At 47.4% G+C, this 26,935-nt stretch overlaps 1 protein-coding gene across 6 annotated transcripts in view; it reads left to right on the forward strand.

Moving 5' to 3' along the window:
- The window catches only part of PITPNM2 (phosphatidylinositol transfer protein membrane associated 2), a 129,834-nt gene that overhangs the window by 97,101 nt on the left and 5,798 nt on the right, over positions 1-26,935 (forward strand). For 4 of the 6 annotated variants that reach the window (XM_026859486.1, XM_026859483.1, XM_026859484.1 and 1 more), the window contains 14 exons: positions 621-865; positions 1,340-1,529; positions 2,577-2,696; positions 3,044-3,255; positions 8,055-8,230; positions 8,617-8,787; positions 11,485-11,634; positions 16,578-16,742; positions 20,645-20,793; positions 23,621-23,737; positions 24,453-24,569; positions 24,938-25,086; positions 26,137-26,286; positions 26,375-26,558. In XM_026859486.1, coding sequence (XP_026715287.1) covers positions 621-865; positions 1,340-1,529; positions 2,577-2,696; positions 3,044-3,255; positions 8,055-8,230; positions 8,617-8,787; positions 11,485-11,634; positions 16,578-16,742; positions 20,645-20,793; positions 23,621-23,737; positions 24,453-24,569; positions 24,938-25,086; positions 26,137-26,286; positions 26,375-26,558 — 2,295 coding nt within the window. The remainder of the gene's footprint in view (positions 1-620; positions 866-1,339; positions 1,530-2,576; positions 2,697-3,043; positions 3,256-8,054; positions 8,231-8,616; positions 8,788-11,484; positions 11,635-16,577; positions 16,743-20,644; positions 20,794-23,620; positions 23,738-24,452; positions 24,570-24,937; positions 25,087-26,136; positions 26,287-26,374; positions 26,559-26,935) is intronic. The other 2 variants (XM_026859487.1, XM_026859488.1) reach the window with 2 other exon arrangements.

Below are 26,935 nucleotides of genomic sequence, written 5' to 3' on the forward strand. Positions count from 1 at the left end.
ATTTCCATAAATTAAGCACATTCCTTCTTGAAGACAGTTGAGTTTCTCACCCACGAATGTGCAGATGTTATTCTAAATCCTCATATCTCCTGTGCTTGGAAACCTGATCTTCAGTCTGCGCTTAGTCAGGATGAGTTTAGACTCTTGTGCTTGTGCCTTCGCTGTCCTTTGACTTAAGTGCCTCTCTTCCCTCCCCAGCTTTCTTTGCTCTTCGCCACTGTGTTTGAGAGCAGGCATTTCATTCTCAGGTAGCTTTGTGAAGCAAAACAAGCTGAACCCTTTCAGTCTCTGTTCAAAGTCTCCATGCTTCTTGTCCTTCTGTGGTCCTTCACGTGCAGTTATCTTTGTGTGAGGATGGCCCAAACTGAACTCAGCCTTCTAGATGGGGCCTTACTAAGGCCTGTATCATGGCTATACTGTTTCTGCTTGGAAATATCTTGTTTGATTGTTGTTTGCCTCATGCCTGACTGGACTTGATGTGGATAGTGCGTTTATTGTACACACCATGTGTGAGTTTGGAGGAGAAATGGTGATAAAATTTGCATAAAATGAACTTGGACCAAATGAAACCCCTTTGCTAAATAAGCCTTTCTACTGTGCTCTCTTTCATTCCCACCTAGGATGAATCAGTGCAGCCACTAATGCAGCCAAGTAAAATCCATGTCCTCCTCTTGGTACTCCATGGAGGGAACATACTGGACTCAGGAAGCGGTGACCAGAGCTCTAAGCAAGGGGATGTCAACACCATCACGACAGTGTTTGACACAGTGATGAGGGTACATTACCCAGCTGCTCTTGGACACATTGCCATCAGGCTAGTCCCTTGCCCAGCCATCTGCTCCGAAGCTTTTTCGCTGGTGTCCAGGTAAGCTGATGCTACTTTGTCACAGAGAGACGTGTATAAAATTTCACTCTTGTATTTTGGGGATTTTTTTTCTGCCCTGAAATGTTCTGCATGTAATATTGAACACTCTGACCACGCTCTGAGAATGCACTAGCGAGGCATTCAATTTTGATTTCATACTTAGCTGCAGTGAATATAGTAATCATGAAGCCAGAGTTCTGAGATTGATTTATTCTAATTAATCCAATAAATATTAGGGCTTTAATTCCTTGTCTGAGGGTTGTTCTGTCAATGTAAGTATGTTGTCCTTGAAGATTTACGTTTGATGGGAGGGAAAGATTTATTAAGCTCTCACCCGTTCACAGCGGAATAAATGGCCTTTCTATCTTGAAGCCTTTTTATAATGAACTGCAGTGCTGACTGTACTGTCTGCAGATGTTTTTCTCCACTCTGTATGTGAGGCTGAATATTTCCAACGTCTCTTGCCCTACCCAGCCTCAGCCCATACAGTTACGACGAAGGCTGCCTGTCCAACAGCCAGGATCACATTCCCCTTGCTGCACTCCCTCTGCTAGCAACATCCTCCCCGCAGTACCAAGAAGCAGTAGCCACAGTCATCGTCAGAGCCAACCAGGCCTACAGCGAGTTCATCAGGTCCCAGGAGGGCATGTCATTCAACGGCCAGGTGAGCCAGCAGCTGTTTATAGCCACAATGAAAGGAAGAGCAAGTGAAGCAATTTCCTTCTGAAGCTCTCTTTTCCATTAATCTCTCCGGAGGGATGGAAACATGACAGTGTTGAGCTGCAATAAGAAAGTGTTGTGCTTACATTTCTTTCTTCCTGAGAGAGAGAGATTATTGCTTATGCTCTGTCTTGAACCTTTGGGATTCAAAGCAAAGTCTGAGCTTATGTTCAGAAATGAGGCTACAAAGCTGTGAAGTTAATCAATTTTCAGCATGACACACCTTTCCAAATCAGGAATGCTACCTTTGTTATTAAACATGATCTCTGCTCCCATTGCAAAGCAAGGCTGTTTAAGCATTCCAGTCTTTAAAGGACCTTCAGCACCTTGTGCTGGAGTTGTTGCAGAAGTGGGTTTCTTTTTTGAGACTCTGCAGCTGCTGCACCCTATAAAAGGCCATGACTGAGCCTCACATCTCTGTGAGCAAAATGACTCTCTAGCACATGAGGTTTGAGCTATTGGACTAGCTGTCACAGTACTGTAGTGTGATTTATCCACCCTGAGCTTCTTCCCAGCCAGTGCTGTCCCTGGGGACCCAGACAGCCCTCTCCTACCCAGGGGTCAGTGCTTTATTGTGCCTAACTGCTCAGTACCCTTGGAGGCAGGACAGCATTATCTCCTTGGGGTACAGACAGTGGGCAGAAGCACGGGGAAGCTTGCCTGAAGTAGCATGGACAGCTGGCAAAGAGGGAATTAAGCTTGGTTCTCTGAGGCTGGAGTCAGCGCCATAGTCAGTGCTCTGTATTGGTTCCACTTTGCTCCATTTGGCTGGTGGGGACAGCCAGAACACATTAGCCATGTTAGCTAACGAGAGTCTGCAGGGTACGAGTGGATGTTCATTGACAGAATGTTTTACTGATGAAAGAACTGGCCATCCTGTTACTGCTGCTTTCCTAGGTATAATCCAGCACTGCTTTTCACTGTCATTTCTGAACTGAAGTTAAGGGGCTTTTTTCTTTTCCTCTTTCCCTACTTCTGTTGCCTTTTTCAGGTCTGCTTGGTAGGTGACTGTGTTGGAGGAATTCTGGGATTTGATGCCTTATGCTACAGCAATCAGACCGTGTCTGAGAGCCAGAACAGCAGTCGGCGAGGAAGCGTTGTGAGTGTCCAGGTAATGCTGCCTCCCGGTGCTTCCATTGCCCCTGGCTTCAGTAAGGATCTTTCCATGAAACAGCAAAGACTTGCTTCCTTATCAGTGATAAACGTGTCTTTAGGTGCATGTGTGTCTCACTTTGGGTACCTTTGCTCTGAACAGGGATGTTTCACCCTCTGGTGTGAAGCATCACCCACACCCGCTTCACCCACACCTTTAGGAAGTGGTTTGGTCTGAGGGACTGTATTGCCCTCAACTGGATCTTGGGGCAGGTGGGAAAAGGAGGATGGAAGGAGAAGGTTATTATGAGAGTGTATTCCCGATTCAACTGTCAGGGTGGTAAATCCATCTATTTCAAATCCCAGGATACCGACCTCCTGTCTCCTGGAATAACAGTGAACAACAGCTATTGTTCCAGTGGCTCTAATCTGGAAGCCAGCAGACACCTCAGCAGGAGCAACATTGATATTCCCCGTAGCAACGGAGAAGATCCAAAGAAGCAGCTGCCACGAAAAAGGAGTGATTCATCAACCTATGAACTGGACACGATAAAGCAGCATCAAGCCTTTCTTTCAAGGTAAGATTTTCAAGAACCAGCAATATTCTGGAGCTAAAATTGGTTCATCTGTGAAGCCTGAATGTTGCTTTGTCATCCTGTGATAAGCAAGTGCTTAATTTAGATGGGAGGGGTATAGATTTCAGTGTGTTGTATATGCAAAAAAACCAAAAAGATCAACAGCACTGTTGCTGAGGGTCAAAGAGAGAACCCAGCTGCTCTCCTGCATCTGTATTACAATGGCAAGAAGCCCTTCATCCTGTTGCTTGACAGCCAAGGCACTCACGTAACTGCTTTTTTGCTGTGCTTGCAAGTGTGGGATGGAGATCATAAAGCAAATGCAGAAATTGTGTGAGGGAAGACTGTGAAACAGAACTGTGAATCGAGTGTTGTATTAATTTCAAAGCATCTCTGTGAAATGTGTTCTGAGTTGGCTGGTCTGTTCTTGGGAAAGGTGTGAGCCGAGTATCCTTTCGTTTTGGCCTAATTCAAGTGTGAGATTGAATTGTGGTGCCCTTTCCAGTCAACAGAAGCAGATTTCTGCTGATGTGGTGACAGGATGCTCTGGATGAGACATCCTGAACCCGAGCTGGTTGGCTGGTTCATGGAGCGACCAACTGCACGTGAGGATTGTTCTGTCTGGGTGACTATATGGCAAAGCAACTCAAGTCCCCTGTATGGAGCAGGGACAGGGCATTTTATTCTGTCCCCTGCCAGGGCTGCTCCACTGCACCAAGGTGATGTTTCAAATTTCTCACTCACTATTGAAGCCCCCAGTATCACATTCCTAAGCTTCTTCAGATGGACTTTCAGAAACATATCCATTAACATAACCCATGAAATTTTCATAAGCAGTCTTTCCATTGCTGCTGACCATTCAGGGATCACTTCTGTAAGCCCGGAGGCTTTTTCTGACTTGAATCATCTTCAGCCTGTAGAACTGGACAGCCCAGACCTTTTCCTTCTGCAGGCCCAGAGGAACTGCAACATCTTTTAATCCCTCTTCCCCCATGTCCCTGGTACTGGGGAGCAGTGTCCCCCCCCCCCAGCAAACACCGTGATCTGCGCTGCAGTTGTGTCCAAGGCCGTTCCTTTTGCCCTGTGCCTAGCTGAAGGCTTGTCCTGTGTTTCTGCCCCTTCTTCAATACTTGCAGTCATTGTTCCAGCACAGGGGCTCGTGTTGCCCTGCCATGGCAGGGGCCATTTTGTAAAAGATTGGTAGGAGAGAGAAACTATCAAAGTGAATGTTGTTGGCGCACAGAGATGCTATATCCAGAAAGACAGCTGCATTTACAAAAACCACAATAAGCTTCTCGGCTATTTCCAGCAGGTTAATACAAGGCAATCAGCCTCTTGTTCTTACCTTATAAAACCAGCCTCCTGTATTACAGGAGAAAATATGAGTTGTGCAAAATGTGCTCTTTCTTCTCCTTGTTATTAACCTCAGGGGCATGGACTCAGCTAAGGAAGGTGGAGTAGCATCTTGATGTAGTTTTACTTTTAGTTTAGCATAAGTGCTGGGCCTGACGTGGATAATGGATTGCAGTTTGTCGTTTCAGATAGCTTTGTCCTGGTCCTTCCTTCTCCATCTCCAAAGGATTGTGCCCACTCCCACCATGAAGTACCTAGGGTTCCGTGGCAAGGGCTGTTGGTGTTCAGTGCACTGATGCATTGGTGCATCTTCTTTTAGAGTTTATATCTTTTCAAATTTACCTTTAGACCTTGAGTCAAAAATAAGTTTCTACCCATAGCTCAAGAGCAAGATTCCCTGAGGGAAAGGGGCAGGTTGAAGCTGTTGTACCATCTGTCTCCGCACCTCTCCCCCTCTGCTCCCTGGTGCAGGGGAGGCTCGGGTGCAGTGATTCACCTCTTCCCCTCCTGCATGACAGCAGGGCATCACACCCTGCCCCGGCCCTGGACCTTGTGCTTGCAGCCGTCATTACTGAGCAGCACAGTCAGCAGCAGAACGCCCCTTCAGCCTCTCTGTCACTAAGTAATGATTTTCCCATAAAAAACCAAGCCCTGATGTGACATGGCTTTGTGCAGGAGATTGACAGAGCAGAGCCAAGTTTTCCTAATGGGCTCAGCAGACGGACAACCTGGCATACAGGGGCCTTTCTGTCCGTGCCGATTGCAGGTTTCAGCTTGTGCCAAAGACACTGATTTTTATTCACGTATCGGACCTACCCGCTTCCTTGGGATAATGCCCAGCAAGCCAGAGCAGCATCTGGAGATTACAATCACACATTTATTTTTAAATTCAGTCCTTCTGCACAACTACATTATTTCTGGCTGTGCTGTACTTGTATTATTGTAAATGAGTTGATTTGCTTCTGAAATCCATAAGCTCTTGTTTAATTAATGCACACAGTACATCTGCTGCTTTTTAAAGGGAGAACAAGGCACCGTAGGTTGCTTGGAGCATGATGGATTCAGAGTTCCCCTTGGCTCTCATTTCTTTTGATTGCTAAAAAGACTATCAAGTTCCCAGTAAAAGGAAAGAAGCTATCGAAATTGCATAGCAGTATGAGTGCTCTCATTCTCTTCTGTTCCCCATGAAGAGATGCTGTGGGAAGATGGGGTGGAATACCCCAAAATCCTCTTGCACCTGTCCTGCCATAACACATCTGCCATGAGGATAATCTTTCCTTTTGTGCCTTTGTTTGAATCCCACTGTTGTCGCCCTGTCTTCAGCAAAACTGAACGTGTTCTAAATAACTTTGTATTCCTTACACACAGCAAACTTAATGTGTTGCAGTCTTGTCAGCTAAAATAATTGTAGCTTCGCTGAAGGTGGCTTGTTTTTTAAATGTGTTTCAGCGTCGCACGTCTTGGCAGTGTGATCTCAGGGAAGCTCGTTCACATCACAGAAACGGGAACATGCTCATTTTAGCTGTCTCTGCTGTAACCTCCTGTTGCTCTCCCTTTTGACATCACTGTTTTGACTTCCGTGATTTGTATGTCTGGCATAAGTCAGCTTGTCATTTCCCTGAGGTTGGTAACCAAGAGAACAGTCCCGCGCATGTGCCTGCAGGCACCTCTGGAGAATTACACCGCAGTGCTGCACGAGAAGTTTTTTAGCATCCTTTGGAAGGGATGTTCAGCAGAGATGCTGTCCCTGGGATGATGCGTTATTTGCCAAAGTAGGAAAACAAAGTCCAAGTGAAGCCCATTTTTCTTCTCAAATGTGTGAGTATCTGCAGCTGCTCGTTTATTGAGTGGCTATCCCAGAGGAGGACTGTGCCTGAGCAACTGCTCCGCTGCTACAGATGGTGGGGAGTGAGCAGCCCTGTTTCCATGAGCACAGCAGTGCCGGGATGTCGCTGCCCAGCCGGGCAGGCAGTGCTCTCCCTTCAGAAGTGGCCTTGATGAGCAAGTGCTGTTGCATACGGAGACACGGCAAGTGCCGGTGGCCACCTGGGATTTTGACTTGAGGCCACAGAGCTGGCAAGAGACTGTTGCATTTGCATCATCCCTGACTCCAGGCCCATAAACCTTTTATCCAACCCAACTGTTGTGGTATCCATTTATCCTACGTAATTTATAGAACCTGTTCAGATGCTTTTTAAAGTGTTGGCAAACACCCTGTTAAGTCACTGCTGGTACTCTGAGACTTCAACTCTCCGCTTCTAATTATAACAGTGATAACCCAGCAAGGCTGCCATCTCAATCTGCAGAACCTGGAGAGCAAAAGAAATTGCAGCTTTTTGCTTTTGGGTGGTAATAGAAGAATCTCAGAAACCCTTTTGTGAACCAGGTTATTAGTGTTAAATATCTGTCATTTTGCTGTCTAATCCCAGATCGAGACTGCAGAGAAGCACCTCGTCCTAATGTGGGGTTGGATTCCCTGGATTTTCCTTTACGTGTCCAAGGGATGTGTGAATTTAAATCTCTGTGTTAAACCTGTGTATTGCCCAGCCTGCACTGCACACAGGTTGAATTTTTGCGAACAGATAGGACACCTGAAAGAGGGAGGGAAAGCTAGATATGTTTTATATCATTATTCTTTTTAAGTACAGTTACCTGAAGTTGTTGGGCTGAGGCTGAGAGGTAGTTTGGTAATAATTCAACAGATGTGGCCTTATGGGCAAAAGTGGGAGAGTCCTGGGGGTGTGACAAATACAATTTACCACGTGGCCAGAGTTAATTACCCCAGATTCCCATTCCCAGTGAATGCCATACACATGCATGGAAGCTGTGGTGCAAACTCAGTGCACAAAGATATTAAAACCCCCTTGAAGATTTTGATCTTTCTTTTCCTCTTTCCCCTCCCTTTTTTTTTTTTTTCCCCCTTTCAATCCTATAACATTTGTCCAACTACTTCCATGAGGAAGAAATGGGTTAGCACAGCTTTCCGTAACATTTAAGAATAAGGTGATGGAAGGAACTCAAATGTTGGCAACCAGAAAGCATAGTAATAACGTGTGTAATGGAGTGAATCACTGTAAAACTGCTTTTTTTTCCCTGCTACTCTAGTAATTTTGGCTTGCTGATTATTTTATCTTGCAAATGACTGTTCTACTAAGCAGCAACCAAGATTTTGACTCTTCAAAGAAAAAACATTTTGAGGAGGTAAGTGTGTAAATGAACCCACTTGAAGCTTAGATTTGTACAGTGTAAATGATGCCGATGTAGTGGGGTCATTGTTTGGGGAACGATTTACTGGCTAGTAAAACTACACACTGAGGCATGGTGGGTTGATTGGCACAGTTCCTTCACTAAAGAGATAGAAATTATATTCACTGTCAATCACTAATCTGGCCTTCAATTATGAAAACACAGAGTGAATAAAATTTTTATTTTTCTTGTTCTTGTCCCAGTTTACATTCTAGTGTTCTGAGAAATGACCCAGGATCCAGGCGATCTAGTAGCTCTACTATGTTGGATGGAGGAAATATTGGAAAGTTTGAATTTGAGATCACTGACTTCTTCCTCTTTGGTTCTCCCTTGGGTCTGGTTCTTGCACTGCGAAAAACTGTCATTCCAGCTCTTGACAGTAAGTCCTGATGTAAACTGCTGAGCTCACTTAATGGATGGTGTAAGCACCTCCGGCTACAAGTGCAGTAATTTGATGAGATAAACTGGTGAAAACCAAACATTTCTATATAAGTTGCACCGTGAGGAAGCAGATCACTGTGTGCTCTCCCCAGTACTGATTATACAACTTATTTGCAATGTAGTTCCAAACATTAAAAATACAGGGCAATTCTTGACTCTGTAAATATTGTAATAAATTGTTTCAGTTGACTAAACTGGAAGATGAGGGAGATGATAAATCCTTAGCACTTTTTTTTTAACCCGACAGTTGTCCTTTTATATTTACAATATTCTAACAAATAACCTTTTGATACTTGAGGGTTTTTTTTTTCTTCATCTTTTTAGTCTTTCAGCTCAGGCCAGCTTGTCAGCAGGTCTATAACCTGTTCCACCCTGCAGACCCATCTGCTTCACGCCTCGAGCCTCTTTTGGAGAGGAAGTTCTACCTTTTGCCCCCCTTTAATATTCCTCGTTACCAGAGGTTTCCACTGGGTGATGGCAATTCTGCTGTTCTGGGTAAGTCACTTTGGATACATATTAGTTGTCTAAAGAGTTATATCCCCACTTTACATGAAATTATCAAAGCAATTGGGAATGACAAGAAAGAGATTTGGCCTTATAATGTCAGCCTTACTTCCCATTTATCAGAAAAGTAGTTTTCTTCCAGGAGAATCGGTGCCTTGTGACCCATACACCCTTTATTTGTCACACAAAGGCCATCAGCTGTTGAGTCATGATGTGGTAACCTCTCTGTGAAGATCCCTGATTTACACTCAAGCTGGTGCTTGTGTTTGGGACTGACTGAAACACGATTAACTTGACAGAATTTAGGACTTCGATGTTTGGAGGGCCAGTAAAAACTGGAAAGAGCAGAGTCAACAGTGAGATGATGAGATGATTTCGTTGGTTGCAACCTGTACTTTTTCATGGGACAGGCTACTGCAGGTCAGTGGGCTGGTGATGGAGCCTTGCCCTTGCCAATGAGACACTTTGTGTTCACAGGACACCTAGGATTCCTCTGCCATCGGTGGCCTCTTCACTTGCTCTACCCCAGTTGCAGCAGTAACAAAGTCTAAACTGGCTGTGTGCATGCCCTTTGTCTCACTGGGTTACATTTGAAACAACTGTGTCCTGACCATGCCCTGCCTCAGCTCCCATTACATCAATGCCCTTGCAGTTGATCTAATAAAATAAATTGTATTTCCTACCATCTTCACCTCACTTCTGTGCCTACACTCTCATGGTCTGTTGCCATTTCAGTGCAGGCTTTCATTGCAAGGAGCTTTTGGGGGAGCTCACCACTGTGCAGAACTAAATTTGACCTTTCTGCTTTACCTAAAGCTTTGGTCCCCTGTAGGGTCAGGACTTTGGGGCAGGAAGAACAATTGCACTGTAATTTTTCCCTTGCTACAGGTTGTTAGTCAATGGCTACTTAAAGTCAACATTGCAACCAAGAATCACTAATACAAAACCAGACTTACAGCACAAAAGACATCATACTGGTAACCCAGAGTAGACTATCAAAGCCTCCAGCTAGAAAGATTGGGATCTGGTGGTTGGTTTTTTTCCCAAAGCTCTGGTAGCTTTCCATTTGTTTAATATTTGAATCATGCAGGACTAAATGAAGAGGAATATGTATCTAGAGCTGAATAATTCCAGTGATACTCTGCATGATTTTAAAATTGAAAATCCAAAGCAGTGGTTTCCTATGTATCAGTGTCTTCAAAAATTATATTGTAATTGCTGAATCTGGAGTCTGATTTGTTAAATGGGCATGAACTAAACCCCACGTTTAATAAAGTGAATAAAATACTTTCTGCAGGCCCCACTCACTTGTCAAATTTAGCAAAGAGCTTGCTGCGACACTTTTTAAAAATGGATCCACCTACAATTACATTTGTACCCAGTCCAGTTACAACAGCTCAGGGAATCTATAGCAACTTGAAAAGCAATTTGCTTTTTGGGTGTATTCTAGGTATCAGCTGCAAGTGGCTTCTTAAAAAAAAAAAAACAACCAAACCCCAAAACAACTAAATGTCTTCTTCCTCTTAAATACATTTCAAATCCCCTGTTCTCACTGAAGTCAGAGGTAGAAGCCTCATTTACGCTGAGCAACCTGTATTCTGGCTATCATTCTGCACAACAGCAGGGATCTTATTAGTTTGCCGTGCCTCCCTAGACTTTTAAGTTGGCTGTGTTTAGAGAGACACTTGCTGTGTAGTGGAGAGGAGTTAAACAGCAATTAGCTCAACTATGAGAAGAGCAGAGTGATTTTGAAACCCTCTCCAGGTTCTAGCCTTGTTACATTAAGAGATGCTGCTCTGTCTTGATGAATAAAACTGACAAAAGCAGCTTTAAATTCTCATGTAACACAAAGCTTTTTCATTTACTTATCATAAAGTAACAGGCTATTCCTTCCCATTAGAGTCAAAATTTCAGTATTACAATTTACACATTACCCAGAAGGACTGTTCTAACCATGATTTGCAAAGCCACTACTGAAGTTAGTGTTTACTGTAGGGCGCTCCAGAAAAGTGAATTGCTGCTATAATTAAGCTGTATGATTTGATGATCACGTAAAATTCAGGTGCTCAGTTATAATTAGTTACGTACAAAACCTTCTGTAACACTGCCTGTTCGTATTTCTTCATGCAGATAGGTAGCTTTTTTTAAGTCCACGATTCAGAAAGCCTCTTAGACTTTTTTTTTTTTTCTTCATTTTCTCATCTGTACTAAGTGTTGGGTCCCTGTTTCATTACAACCTCCTTGCAGAGTGAAATCAAATTCACATCCCTGCTCACTCCTGTGCTTTGCACTGTGTAGGCTGTGAGTCTGATTCAAGTAAATCTCCCCTTACAGCATACTTTTTTTTCCCCTTGTAGTAAAAAGATTTCTCTGGATCTGCTGGGTATTTATGGATTTGGCTCATTGGAGAAGCTGGTTAAGAGGATTCCCTTTTCTTTTGTGGTTGAAATGCCATTGTTGTGCTCTCCTCTGCTACCAGTTAATCTCTCTGATGTGGGTCTATTTGGAAAGTCACCCATGTTTTGTTCCTTTTACTCTATTTGAAGGTTGTCTTTTCATTGAAGATTCATAGTTGAAGTGCTCAGTTGTAACCGTTTGTATGTTAACACTTTGTGGCCGCATGTCTGTTGTTCTTTGTCCTTCTGTTTTTTGTTTTTTGTTTGTTTTTTTTCCCCCATCTGCTTCTAGTTGAGACAATCCAGAACAATCCCATCCTCCTCATGGAAAGTAGCCCTCTGGGTGCTCTCCAGCACCAGGACAGCTTCATGGAAACAAGTATCCCCGTTCCCGTACTGAATTGGCAAGATGTTTCCAATAAAAGTGCTGGTTTTGCTGAGTGTGTGTAATCTACACTTTTTGTATTGTCTATGGTGTTGGGTACTTGGGGTGCTTTTTGGAGATTGTATTATTGCCTCCTGGAGTTGAAATCTTCATGCTGTGTCTCAGGCTGTGCCACATGAAATAACCCCTTGGGATCATGCTTGGGTCTGGGAAACCCACCGTGAAAATGAGTTGGCGTTACAGACTCTGTCCCGTTCTGGTGTTGATGATAGAAGGGGAGACTGCTGCCATGTACTTACCTTTTTCCATCTGTGCTGACTGTGCTTCTGGAAAGAGGCTTTGGCACAGAAAGACAGAGTCCCCGGGTGGCCCTGCCCGCGTGGCACGCGCCGTGCAGAGTCCCCTCGGTTGGTTCTCCGCAGCGCGTGACCCCCCAGCAGTCAGCCAGGCTGCGCCGTGCCCAGGACTCTAATTAATCTCTATGTCAGACCAGATTTTATCCGGTCGAGTATTTCATGTTTGGACACTCCTTGTGGCTCTGCTGAATACAGTGATTGAGGCTTTCAAACCCCAAGGTGGCTATACATGTTGGCTTTTTAAAATTAATTTCTTGACTTCTGCCTTAAAAGCAAAGTTTGATGCATTTGTTTTGCCTTATTTTCCATCATAAATGCTGCATGGCCTCAATTATTCTGGTTGTGGCTGGTGCTACATCTGCGATTTTAATGAGACTTGACTTTGGTTTAGCTTTTTCTTCCCTGTGTGTCTTACTTGCCCGTTCTCACCCCTTTTTCAGTGTTTTGCATTGAGAGCTTGGTTCTGCTGCCTTACCTTTAACAAGCTGACCCTTGCTGTTCATGAGCAGTCCAGTACGTTATGTGATCATACAGGATGGCAACATTGCTGACTATTCCAGATAGTCTCTCCCTTTGTCTTTTGAAGATGTAGATCATTTTTAGGTGTGCAGTTGCCAAGTTGCCTGTGCTGGGATGTTCTGTAACAAAGCAGAGGGAAAGGATCTCGTGCTTTTAATTAGTCACTTTGGAGGTCACTGATGAAATGCCCTTTAGTTGTCACCTGATATTTCCTGCTGTCAGGACAGAGCTTTTAGAAGCTTCTCTGCTCTTTACCTTGTGTGTCAAGAGCACACACTCTTGTGTGGCCAAGCAGTGCTTGGTTTGACGGTAGCAAGTGCTGAAACCCAGTTCAGCCACTGGACTGCAGGAAATTTCCAGAAACATAAAAACTTACAGACAACAGAAATCTGTGTTGTTCTTGATCTCAGGGTAGTGACCGTAGAGTGCCCAGCACTGACCAGTGACTCCAGTGCAAGCAGGGTCTGGCCTGTGCTGAGCAGCTGACTGGCTTTTCTGATTTAAATTTTTTATTTTTATTGAACCTTACGTATTTTTTGATTGCTTTCAGTATTTCCCGCTTCGGTCCCACAGCTCAGCCTGCAAATAGCACATATTGAAATCTGCCATTCAGATACCCCAAGGACTTAACACAGTGCCAACAGTACATTAGGAGGATGGCCCGGTGCCATTCACATAGTGGGAAACGATTAGTAAGAACACTGACAAACGAGTTCATAAATGAAAAGGCATAGCACTGAAATAAGTATTAAAGATCCATACATAGGCAAAAAAAAAAATAAAGTGGGTTTGCTTCTTACGTCATCTCATCCAGAAGCGCAGTTAAATCTCAGCTCGTTGCACTGGCCTGATGTGTGTGTGCTGCAGTTTGAGCAGCAGCGGGTCCTTTGCTGGGAGAGAGGGTGCTCAGGGCACTGCTCGAGCCAGGTCTCCTCTTCCCAAAGCTTCCTTGTTCTAATAAAGTCTGCCCTCAGGCACGGTACGAAGTACCCTTGCACTTCAGCCAGTGCAGTAAACTGGGGGCACCTCTGTCCTCACCTGGCGACGCAAATGAACAGCTAATCTTGATGAAAGTCTTGCTCCTGCTGGGCCTGGTCCAGCCATCTGACTTTGCCCTGGGCTCAAAGTGCTTGCCTGAAAAACCTCCCTGTGGTTGTCAGGACCGGAGCTGTGGCTGGAGATGCCACCTCTGCAATGCAGAAGGCTTTAGACTGCTCCCTTTAGGTTGCAGGCACTGGCATCGGTCTGTGCTGGCATGGCAGCATCTGTGACATCCCGCCCTCGTCCCCAGGAAAGCCCCCTTGGTTTCAAAATTGCAAGAGCAGGTGCTGCACAAGGGATTTGGTGCAAAGAATACACAGAGTTTAGGGAAAATGGGGGAGGCAGGGAGGGGATTCTCATATCCCTGGGTTTCCTCTGGAAGTCACCGTCACTGCAGCTTGGGGGTTGAGCAAGCTTGGCTGAAGGAGCAGTAATGCATAAAACAGGTTTACTGTCCATGCTTCCTGCCCTGCCTTTTCCTGGCCCTTGTTTCTCTTGAAACTGTCCTTTTTCAGGGACAGGGGGGGTGTAGCTTGGAAAAAGGGAGAAATACGAGAGCAGCCTGAGTGGGCTGGAGCATGGGAGCGCTGCTGCTGGGTGGCACTTCATCCCCCGCAGAGCAGGCTCCTGCCACCAACACGGGCAACGCTAAACTGAACAGTTCAGTAATGCTAAAAGAGTTTGAGCTTTTACAGGAGTGGGAATTACTCCTCTGGTGACACTAGCTAGGATGGTGTGGGAAGTGCTGCTGAGGTTGCTTCAAAGTCATTGTATTCAAAGATCCCCAGTTAGCCCCAGGAAGACAAGACTGGCTAAAAAGAGCAAGCCGAAAATACCGCTTCCTTTATTCCCTTTCCACTTTCTGGGTTCTCAAAAAAGGAGATAAAATTCAGACAGAGCTAAGTGAAGACATGCTAATGGAGCCAGAGCCATGATCCACCCAGGCAGCACCACATTTGGCCCAGCCTTTTCTCTTGTGTAGCATTGCTGTAACAGTCTTTGGCATGTCTTCCAGCTGCTTGCTAATTCAAGCCATAGATGGTTTATATTTAAGGGAGAGGGAGAAGTTCAGGCTTTGTTAGTAGGTGTTAGTTAAACCTGAACCAACCCAGACAAAACCAAACTCCTTCCATCTGACCGAGTTCAGGGAAGCTAATGGTCATCAGCTGTGTTGGGGCACCCGTCTGATGTGACACAAGTGCCTAAGCACAGCAGGATCTGTGCAGGCAAGGGGAAGGAGAGGAAGGAGTAACCAGGGAAAAGATGAGAGGGTTGTCCCAGGTCACAATGGGAACGAGACCTTTTACCCTTGAGACCTCTGTGGGGTTACTCCGGGCTTGGCTCATGTTCTCCGAGTACAGCCTCTGCTTGAATTGTCTGCTCTTGCTTGTGCTGGTGCTTTCTGCCGTACTGGCCTGGTGGTCCTGGCTGGGTTGTGGGTAGCGGTAGCAGCCTTGACAGCCAGCAGCTCAAGGCAAGGTGAAAAGAGGAGGAAAGTGCTGAGAAAGTGATGCTGGTAATGGCCTTTCAGGCACACCGTGGGCAGTGTGTGCAGCTCATCATCAGGTCAGGCTCCCGCTAAGGCTCAGATCTCGCAGTCCACAAAGCTTTTACACAGAGCAGCTTGTGGCCTGATTTTTCCCTGCAGAGAACAGAACTCTTTTACCAACACTGCAGCAGGATTTGTGTGGGCACAGACACTGCTGCTGCGAACTGAGAGATCGGATGAAGCAAATCAGTAGCCCCAAGCAAAAAAGATTGATATTAAAATAAACCAGTTGCCAAAACAACGCCCTGTGTCAGCTGCATACTGGGATTAAATCCAAGGATATTCTAACCTGGCTGAAATAGGTGGAGGATGTTGGTGTGTGGGAGTAACGTACTCGTGTTCCCCGTGGCACCTACTGCCTGACTGGGCACGAACCTGTGCCCCGTCTGATGTCTGGGAGTAAAGTTCAGATGCTGCTCCTCAGCTACAGCGGAGATGGGCAAAGTTAAAATGATAGTGAGTAGCTTTGCTTTTGCATGTTACTGGTGCTGCCTGCTGTGAGGTACTTGGTAGTGGCATTACAAACCCTCTGCAGTGCAGGGTCTTGGGATATCCCAGAGACACTTAACTCGGCCTCGTAGCCTCCACAGAGGGGTGGATGCTCTTACCAGTGTTACAGGGAGAAAACTGAAATGCAGAGATTTTATTGTGACTTGCAGCATCTCTCGGGTTGCCAGTCCTGAACATTTTAGATCCATTTCCCTCCGATACATGTAAAAGATCCACACAAGCATGACTAAACCCTCCTTTTCTGTATTTATGTACTAAAGGGTTAGGCCACACTTGGTAAACCTCAGGTTGGGATCTAAAAATCTAGACTTGCGCATTGTACAAAAGAAGCTCTGTTTTCACAGAGACTGAGTGCTCCCCGATCCACCAACACCGGTTGGAGATGTAAGTGCTCAGCACCAGACTCCTTTCTTGCAATAGCCCTTACTTTAGTTTAACGAGTGTTGGCTGTATCCATTAGCAATTAAATACAAGTTCAAATTTAGTCCCTGCCAGGCATGAAAATGTTTTCTTGATTTATTTTTTTGTTGTTGTTCTTTTGCACTGATGCTTCTATCTTGGAAATACTCATTTAAGTCTAAGTGTTTCAAGAAAACAAATATCCCCTTTCTAAGGTGGTTTTTTTTTTTTTTTTTTGTTGCTCTCCTTACCTTGGTTATTTTTTCTTGATGTGAATATATAAAGCTGTGTATATTCACATCTGTATGTATGACACATGCTTCCGTTATTGCTGCTTGAATAAGTCTGCCTGGATTTTTCTTTGGGGTTTTGTATTTGGTTTTTGAGCTACTTACTTTGCTTCTCTCAATCAAAGATTGCTCCTCCAGCCACATGTCTCTGCCTGCTGTGGTGTTTGCTTTCTTTTCAAACCAGAGCTCCGATGAAATGCTTTTTTCATTCCAATCAGTTCTGAAAGGTTTTTTGCACCTACCGGCCTTGTTTGCCTCCTTCCTCCCCTCGAGTTCATCTTGCCCAGCCTCTGTCTGTTGGTCTAATATTTTGATTTCCCTGTTTCAACTTTGTAGCAGATGTTGTTCAGTCTCATGGTGCCGTCTTCATGGAAAGCGCGTCCCTGTCCACCCCCATTTCAGCCCCTCAATTCAGGGGCTTCCGGAGAGCCAGTGAGATCAGCATTGCCAGCCAGGTCTCAGGAATGGCAGACAGTTACACTGCTTCCAACATAGCCAACAGTAAGTGTTTCACCCCCTCCGAGACTACTGCTCGCTGCCGCACCGCTCTCTCAGCGCCATGCACCGGGCCAGAGCCACGCAGCTTCTGTCTGTCTGTCTGTCTGTCTGTCTGGGGTTGTACTTTCCATTCAGAACAAAAAGCTGGAATTATTCCACCCTCGCCTGGTTTTGCCATAGTCGGTGCTACGTGTTACCATCTCCCCCGGAGGAACAGATGATGTATTCGATACAGGGGCCACCGCTGTGCTGCGCATGTTGGACCGCGATGGTGATAAATTGTTGGAAAAAATATGATGATAATTGATAACTCTGAGCGCCATTTGGCTGCTGTGCGTGGCGAGGATTAATCCAAAGGCATGTTTCTGTGCTGCTGTTGATAAGTCGGACAGAACTGGAAGGGATCAACACTGCCAGATTGATAATGCAGGATGCAGCATGTGGCTTGATGCAGATCACTTAAATGTGGCCCACAAAAAATGGGGATGAGTAAGTCCCTCTGAAATGCTTAAAGGGTTCCAGTTATTTATTGCTTTGCATTAGAAATTCAGCTCTTCTGTAGCCTGCAGGGCAGCTCAGAGTCAGCCAGTTATGACCCGTATCCCAGAGCCGAATGAGGAATCAAAGGGATTTTTTTTCTTTCCTATTTTTCCCAAGACCTGTATAACTTCCGAGCTAACACGGTAGAGAACAACAGCCTTTGTTAATGGTTCAGCCCCTTCTTCATTTCAGCTGAGGTGAAAGATTAACAGTCTGTGTCCTCAGGGACCTCTGATAACTGCAACCAAAAAAAGGCTGAAAACCAAACAAATTTAAACCAGAACAAAAAACGGTAACAAAAAAAAAACCCCACACTATAAAACCCACACCATAAAAACCTTCAGCCTGAACTCTTGTCCCAGAAGGTGGCAAAGATTTAGATACTCCATTCCTGGCACCTTAGGCTACAGGGCTACGAACAACTCGCTTCATAACTAACTACTGAGGTAAATAACGCTCCCCGAGGCAAGTGTTAGTTGCTGAAGGTCTGTGGGCGCTGCTCAGGGGATGCTGTAACTTCTTGCTCTGTTTGAGGCAAAACTCCACAGCAGGAATAAGTTACCTGCTCGGACAGACAAGGTTTTCTTTCCCAAAACACATCCAAAAGCTGACACCGTGCTCCCTGTGCGCGTTCTTATATTTGTCCTGGTAAGACATCTTGACAACCGCTTGCTAAATACTCATCTGCTTGGGAAGAAGGCTCCTGGGGGGGGAAGGTGTTTGTTTTGTGCTGGTTTCACACCCACGGAGAGCTGCCGAGCTCGGCTGGCCAGGATGGGAAGCGGGGGGGTGGTGGTTGTTCGTTACGAAGGGTTTACGCCGGGGTGATGCCTAAAGGCCCGCGTGACGCGTCTGCGAGCTGGCGGCAGGATCAGGCCCGCGCAGTGCTTGCCTCTCTTTGCTTTCCCTGCACTCTTCCTGATTATTGAGCTTCTGGTTTGTGTAATTTATTCTTCCATGCACTTCACAGCTGTCAGAACCCGTTTCTGAGATTGGAGAGTAAGAGTCAGGCCCTGGTGTGGGCTGCACGTGCACCCTGGCCCCTCTGCAGCCTGCCCCAAGGGCTGTCACGGCCCCTTCCTTCACCTCCCGAGTGCCGACGTGTCCCCCGAGCCCTGGCTCTGGCTTTGCAGCTCCCGTGCTTGACCTTGTTAGCGTGGCGTTGAGGGTTGGATGTGGTCCGTGCTTATCCCACAGGGAGAGCTGGAGGAAGTCTGGAGGGGCACCACAAACCCCTGGTTCCCTCCTGGGAGCCCTCCCAAGGGTGCAGCTTCCCTTGCACTATGGAATTCTGGAGGATGAAGCCGGTGTTGCCTGCAGCAGTGTGTGTGTATGGCATAATAATAAGTGTGATTTCTGCTTTTTTTTTTTTACTTTATTTTTCCTTTTAGAAACCAAACACCACCTTAATCATTGTAGAGGGTTTAGCCTTCTGTCCCAGCTTGCCCTCCCTCACAAATCCCCTACCCAAACCTCATCCAAGAGACGTAGGCATCATAAGCATGAAATCCCTTCGAAGGGAAGAAAGCTCAAAGGGCCGTGGAGTCAGGCTGCAGACTGTGCTCTTCGGATACCCGACCTGGACATCAAGACAGGTATTCTGGAGAGATCCACTCCGGTCGACCACCTCTCTCATTTGATAGTCACAGAACTTCACAACAAATCTATGCGCTTTCACTGAGACACTTGCAATTTCTGATTGCGTTTTAACAAGTATTTCTGTCACTTTGCTCTGAAGATTGATCATAACACAGCTAACAACTTGGCAAGAGCAGTTCTTCTAGGCAGAGCCATGGGGACAATGCTTCTGCCTCCACCGCTGTCTTTTGAGCATGGAAGAGTAAATCCTGTCTGCTTCCTACAAAGAATCTGAAATTACCCAAACTGGGGACTTGCATGAGAAACAAAAGGTTGGGACTCAACCAGGAGCTGCCCATTTGGAAGACAGGGAGTCAGAAATGGTCGCGGGGAGGCGCCTGTGTGCTCCGGAAAAGCCATGTTGATCCATCAATGCCCTCCTTCTTCTCGTGGCTCTTGAGAAAAGCAATGGCCTGGGCCCCCAGCAGAGCCAGGGCTGGGCTGTGGGGATGTGCTGATGCCATAACCCTCTGCATGCTGCTGTGGTGGGAGCTTTGTGCAGGTCTCTGGAAGAAGCTGGTGGGTCCGTTTTTTCAATTCAGCATCTGTGCTCATCACCAGCTAGATTTCCCTTAACAAGAAGGGTTTGTTGGATTGTACCTTATACCTGGCAGCTTTCCTGGAATTCCGTAAAAAGGGAACATTGTCACAGAGAAAAACCAAGCTTGAGAAAGCCCTTGTCAAAGCCTTGGCTTGCAACCTGCATGCAAACACAGCTCCTCCTGTTTCTCTCTTGATCTGATCCATCTTCTCTTTCCATGAGCACTTTCCCAGGCTGGAGTGCGCGGGGTCTGAGGACTCCTCACTGCTGGGAAAGCAGCTCACGCCTTTGAGGTCTGAGGCTTTGGGCTGAGACATGCTCAGAATCAGAAAGGATACGTGTGTGGGCAGAGTTCAGGGCAACGTTGAGGTGTGGTGGTGCCCACGGGTGAACACAGGCTGTCAGACACTTGTGTGCGAGTTGTTGACTCCCCACGGGAGAAACTCTTCTGTGTTGTCTGTAACCTTGCCCGCCCAAAATCCCGGTGTATTTTTCAGTCCTCTGTGCAGCAAAGTCCTGTGCCCCCAAATACTTTTCTTGTTGGCCGCTGCAGAGGCTGTGCTCTGGGGAGGCTGGGCCGGACAGCTCAGTTGCCTGCAACACGGTAGCCCAGGAGGGCAACAAAGACTTGCTGGGGACTGCCAGTCCCGGCAGCATGTGCCATATACCCTGCCTTGTGGTGCCTTTTAACATCTCACATGGGCTCCTGGTGTTCAAATCCTCTTTAGTGTGGTCAGTATCTGGATGCTATTCCTTGGTGAAAGCAAAAGGAGTCGGAAGTGGGGCCTGGGCGTGTACTTGGTGAGCAGAGCACACACATCCCTCCTCCCACCGCGACGGGTTTCTGTCTGATGTTTTGGTACATGGATTCCCAGGCTCACTGCGTTTGAGGCTTGGACCCCTTCCCCAGGGTCTGGACTAACAGCCACTTAATACCTGCCCTCTAGTGCCTTCCTCTTTGCTTAAATAAAGGAGAGCTCAAGTGCTGGTGCCCCTGTGTGTTCCTCCCTCAGTCTGAGCAAACACTGAGCCCTGGGATGGTTGTTCCCTCTTAGCAGTGCGGCCACCCAGGGAGCACCCTCCCAGCCTACCCGGAGTGAGGAGCCAGAGCCTTGAAATGCTGTTTGTGACGGAGACTGCACACGCATGTGAACCCCCTTTGTCTGAACGAGTCTTTTGCTTCTAGTTGCTGCCAAATGGTGGGGAACCAAAAGGATCGACTACGCTCTCTACTGTCCTGATGCTCTGACGGCTTTTCCAACGGTTGCTTTGCCACACCTCTTCCACGCCAGCTACTGGGAGTCAACGGACGTTGTCTCCTTCCTGCTGAGACAGGTACAGTCGAATTCTCCCTCCCCCGATCTCCTTTGGGCTGAAAAATATTTTGGATTCTTTGTTTTTTTTTCCACTGCACCTTCCGTAACTCTTGTTGACACGTAGAGATGAAAAAAATACCCTTTGCTACTGCAGATCCGTTTTCTTCCCCTACTTTTTGTTCCCCATCTGTGTTGTTGCCAGAGCTGCGCATGTGCAGACTTCACAGATGTGTGCTGTCACACCTGGTTACTTTGGGTCTGGGTTTTATCATCGGAGAAGGTTTCAGATGGGCTCACTAGGGAGCCATGGAGTGAGCCCAAGGCCATTTCTTACCAGGTCGCAGTGGCAAAAGTTAGTGGCACTTGCTTCTTGAAGTGAGCGTTCTTCTGTGTGAGTTGAGATCTCAAGTCTGAAACTTAAAGGAAATTTCGGGATGTACAAATAAAGATAGCACCAAATACAATAAAACCAAAGGAGAAGGTTTTGTTTGAATTTGAGGAGAAGTTTGGTATGAATTTGATATGAGTTGATAGGCAGAGTTCAGTTCTCTGTTTTGGTTTTCTGAGTTCTTGTGGTCTCTTTTAGGAACTCAGACCATCATCACTGCTTTGGGATTTAGTCCTTGTTCCTCCAGTACAAAGCAGTTCTCCTGGGACTGGGTAAATGGGGATTGCTGGTGTCCAGAGTCTGACACCTCAGAGTCTATCAACTACATTTGGTCTGAGATTTAAATTTACTGTTTAAAATGTGGTTTTCCTAAAAGAAATACCTTTCCTTCAGTTCCACGGGGATGGGGGGGAAATGATTTGCCTTGCAAAGTATGAACCCCCCAAGGAACGGTACTTAGAGCATTGAATTGGAAAAAGCAAAACTAAAAGCAACTCTGTGGATTATGCTGCCCACTTCAGCACTTGGGTTTGCTTTGTGTTAGCTCAGCTGTTAAGCCGTCCCCGCTCTCTTCCAGCCTCCTTGACTGCAGCTCTCAATTATTTATGATTCTGTTGGCAAACTTTCTTTCAGTGCTATCTTCCCAATAGTGTGGGAACCATAAACAACAGACATGTCGGTGCTGGTGGCAGCTGAGCAGGAGAGATAATCCAGCGAGACCCTTTCTTCGCAGGCTGTACCTAGCCCAGCGAGACAGCTCTGTGCTTGCACACACCTTGCTGTGAAACCCCAGCCCTGCATCGAACCCAGCCTCGCGGGGCTGAACAGATAGAGAGAGACCCGTGAGGGGGAACAATCATGACAGTCTCATACGGAAAACGTTCCACTCAAGAAATAGCCGATTACTCAGGATTCAGCCTGAACCTGGGTCTGTAGCACAGTGTGGGGCTTTGTATCTTGTGGCTTGAGGTACCTCTCCATCCGTTCAAAGCCTGCCAGTGGCTGCCTCAGTAGTCTGGCACCCCCCCTCCCCAGTCCCCATCTCTACTCACTCGTCTCTGCCTTGAGATAAGGGTTTTTCTCATCCCCTGTCTTCTTGCTGTCCTTCCAGAGCACCATGCCACTTCTTCCCCTAATAAGGACTTGTTTCTAACTGCCTTTGAAAGCCATCTCTGGACAAAATGTTAAAGTAAGCTGTTGAATAGTTTTAGCCTCCAAAGATTAAATCTGGTTAAAACAAGCCCAAATAGGACTCAGAATAGATTCCTGATTGAAATAATTTTCTGTAAAACTTGTTATTTTGTTTACCTTGGATTTCCATGAACTCCCTCCCCAGCAGGCTCATCCTCCCTGGGGTCCTTTTGCCATTTCCCTGGAATTAAAACAGCTTCAGCTCTGCAAAGCAAGCTGGCCTGTGTCAGACCACTACAGCCGAGGTCAGCTGGAGAGCTGCTAACCACACACAGTATGTTCAAGACCTTGTAAAAAAGCCCACGTTTAATAAGCTTCTTAATTTTTTGGTGCGGCGGGATGATTAAGGACTGCTGCCAATTTTTGGAGTTCTCCACAGGGTCATCTCCCAGTCTTACAGCGGTCTTGAAGATGTCCCCTCGCCTTTGGGTGTTATTCTTCCTTCTCCTAGAGCTTAAGAGCGGTCTAGGTGGGATCTAACCCTCCTCTCTGCAGGTTCCTGCCTGTGCCCCGGTGACAGGCAGGAATTGCCCCCAAAGGCTGGCTGCAGGGCATCACCTTGTCCCCTCTCTGATCCTCGTGCTGGTGCAGCGACATCCCACCAGCACAAAGTCCTTGAGCTCTGTCAACCTCAGAGACAAGGTCGGGATGGACAGATGCCCTGGGCTCTGCCTTGCATATGGCTGAGCCAGACCCCTGTGTGCCTCTGCCAGGGTCAAATCAGTAAGAGGAGGAAAAGCCACGGGGCAAGAGCAGCCTGAAATGTGTTTAAATAGAAATAAGAAATGAGCTGAAGGAACAACATCTGTCGGCATGAGGCCGGTCAGAGCAGATGGTGCTGGATCTGTTAGGAGAACGGCAGAAGACTCGTGTTCAAAGGAGACAGTCCCTTGCAGACCATGGGAAGGGACTAATTAATGCCTGGAGGAAGGGCAGGGATCTAAGCACGGAGCTCGTCCTGCTGTGTTAGAGTCAGTTTTGTCCCTCCTGACAATCTAAATAACCTGTGTCCCAGCCGGGATTAAGTCAGCGCTGGCCGCAGGCTTTGCTAGCTCGGAAGAGACCACTTGTCCTTGCAATTAAGGGAGCAGCCTGTAAAACCTGCAAGCTGACAAGCCAAACACCCAGGAGGCAAAATTCAGACTGCCTCTGTCCAGGCATTGCCCTTACTCAGCGCTGGCTCGGGAGATGCAGAACAGCATAGGCAGGAGGAGGGGGGGTCACTGCACAAGTGGCTGACATCTGGATGGGATCTGTCCTCCCGCAGGTGATGAGGCACGAGAACTCGAGCGTTTTGGAGCTGGATGGGAAGGAGGTGTCTGTCTTCACCCCCTCCAAGCCCCGCGAGAAGTGGCTCCGCAAGAGGACGCACGTGAAGCTCCGGGTAAGGGTGGTTTTTGGAGCTGCCTCCGCGGCGGGAGGGAGTGCTGTCGTGTAGAGGTGTTCTGAGTTGGGCTGCAAGAACAGCACCGAAAGCAGGCAGCGAGGGCACGGCTGTGTCTGTCCACAGCAGGGACAGAGGGTCCTGTTGCCCTGCTGGTGTATATTAGTGATTATATCCTACCCATGTAGCCGTGAAAGAGCAACTTGAAGGATCTGTACCAGCAAGGTCTCCTCTTGGCCTTGAGTCTATGGAAAATGCAGAAAGCGTTGGCTGTGGGTCAGGGAAAGGGACTGAACATCTTTCAAAGTCCAATAATGCAAGTTCTCTGCTTGGTAAATGCCTTCTGCTCCCACGGAATGTCTCCGATTCCCAAAAGAGGGCAGTTCTCTGCTAGAGCTGAAACAATGTCAGCAAATTTCTCTGGCAGCTCTTTGTATGGCCTCTTAAATCCTTAGTGTGAGAGGTAATAGACAGTATCAGAACTGCATGGACAAAGTGCTGTTGAAATGGCTCAAATCCACCCTGTCGATGTGGGGCACAGTCTCACCTCTGCCACAGGTCACTTCTAAAGCTGAGAGCTGGGGTGGGGGGGGAATGGCACAGAGAAACCCATGCTCCCATTTGTCTGGTTATATTTGGCATTTCCCTGTGAGGTTGTCCAGTAAACTTTTTTCTTTTTTCTTTTTTTTTCCCCTTTCCCTCTTGACTTGTGCAGAATGTCACAGCTAACCACAGGATAAATGACACCATTGCTAATGAAGATGGGCCCCAGACCTTAACTGGAAGGTTTATGTACGGCCCGTTAGATATGGTCACACTCACAGGAGAAAAGGTACTGTGTCTGCTATGGCGGTTGTGCATCGTGTGGGGAAAAAGTGTGGGGACGGGGACAGAGGCAGTGCTGGCCAGTGCCCCCTTGGTCCCTGACAGGGTTTGCTGCCCCCGAGTCTTGGCCAGATTCTGCTGCCTGGACTTGTGTGGTGCCTCCTACCAGGACCAGCGTTCATCGTGGAGGTCTTGGCCACAAGGCCAGGTTTCCTTCCAGCATCCTGACGTTTGGGTGCTTCTCAGCTCAGATCTGTGAAGTGCGGGGGGCGGAAGCAGGACCCAGCCCGGCTTGGGTGGGAGGTCCCCGTGCTTGGCCTGCTCTACTCGTCTGTGTCTAATGCTGTTGCTGACCCAGTTTCGCTGTTTTCCCAGGTGGACATTCACATCATGACACAGCCACCGTCAGGAGAGTGGGTTTACTTCGACACAGAGATCAGCAACAGCAGTGGCAGGATTTCCTATGTCATCCCTGAGAACCGGCGCCTGGGCATTGGCGTGTACCCCGTCAAGATGGTGGTCAGGTGGGGTAACTTGGTGCTTAGTTTGCAAGAGGAACTGTTTAGTTTGAGGAGGAAAAGGCTGAGGGGAGACCTCATCACTCTCTACAACTGCCTGAAAGGACAATGTAGAGATTGCTGCTCGTCTCTTCTCACAGATAGTGACAGAACAACGGGGAACAGCTTTAAACTCCAACAGGGGAGGGTCAGACTGGCCATTAGGAAAAAATATTTCACAGAAAGAATGGTCAGAGAGTGGAACAGGCTGCCCAGGGAGGGAGGGGAGTCCCCATCCCTGGGGGTGTTTAAGGGCCGTTGGGATGAGCTGTTGGGGAATATGGTGTAGGGGAGAACTTTGTAGTGTTGGGCTGATGGTTGGACTCGATGATCTCGAGGGTCTTTTCCAACCTGAATGATTCTGTGATTCTGTGAAAAGAGGAGTTTGACTGTAGAACATGGTCCCTCCTTGCGGGGCAGCTCTGCTTGTTGGGTGGGTTCAGAGTCTGGTTTGCCAGCAACAGGGACAAAGCTATTTGTACTCTAGAGCTGTGAGAGAAAGAGCCACGTTTTATTCCAACACCTGCATCAGCAGCAGCATGGTAATTGAGTTCCCACTGCAGGAGCAAGCCTTCTGCACCACAGCCATATGGCCTCACAGTCATCTGCAAAACTGCACAACTGAGCGTATTTTAAAGACCATAAACTTGTCCTTGAGGAACAGAACTTCATACTCGTGATAACTCACAGCCCAGGGGCTCTGGCTCAGCTCCAGCTGCTGGTGGTGAGCTCTGAAAGGGGGAGGAGGGGAGCATTTTCTCTGTGGTGAACCCAGCAGTGGTTTTCTAGGGCTATTTTTTTAAGTCACTGGCACCAGGGCTCCAGAGCAGTATTTTCACCCCCACTTTTAGCCCCGAGGCCCTCACACAGTGCCCGTCCCTGCTGTAACCGAGGGCGGCGGCGCTGTCAGAGCCCTCGGACCAGCTTTGGGTGCTGCTGTGGGCTCGTGGCACACTGCGGGACCGGGTGAGACCTTCAGAATATCTTGATGCCTTTAAGTACCTGCATCCCTTCCAGGGGTGACCACACGTACGCAGACAGCTACATCACGGTCCTGCCGAAGGGGACGGAGTTTGTGGTGTTCAGCATCGACGGCTCCTTCGCAGCCAGCGTGTCCATCATGGGCAGCGACCCCAAGGTCCGCGCCGGAGCGGTCGACGTTGTAAGGTCAGCGGCAGGGGCTGGGGCTCTTGGTTTGGTTGACGCTGGCGTTGCTCTAGGTCTGCAATCCGTTGCTGTGTGGTTTTCCTTCTAGGCACTGGCAAGACCTCGGCTACCTCATTATCTATGTCACGGGCCGCCCCGACATGCAGAAGCAGAGGGTGGTAGCGTGGTTAGCACAGCACAACTTCCCCCACGGGATCGTCTCCTTCTGCGACGGGCTCGTCCACGACCCGCTGCGGCACAAGGCCAACTTCCTGAAATCCCTCATCACAGATGTAAGCCTGGGTCTGCTGAAATACGATCGTAGCACGGGTTTAAATTGCTCCTTGTCCAATTGTCCCTGTCAGCACCAGTCTCTTGGCAGCAATGTGACCTGCGGTGGAAGATTAATCTGTTCATTTTATTTTCATCCTTTTATTGCTCTACAAAAGTTTCTACGCTGTTAAATTGTGTCATCTCTGCTCTGCACTGCTCCATTTCATCACCGGTCCTCCCAGTGCCAAGTGCCTGATGAAACAGAGGCAGCAGTGCCTCTCTTCCCCACATGTGCACTATTTTCCCCTGTTTGGTGGCTTTCTGGTTGCCCGTGATGTAACCAGCAGGTCTGAGAGGGTGTGGAGCTGCTGCAGAAATGGCCTTGCACCACACAGCC

Source organism: Athene cunicularia (genome assembly GCF_003259725.1).
Source record: "Athene cunicularia isolate RWA chromosome 15 unlocalized genomic scaffold, athCun1 chr15_part1, whole genome shotgun sequence".
Lineage (NCBI taxonomy): Eukaryota > Metazoa > Chordata > Aves > Strigiformes > Strigidae > Athene > Athene cunicularia.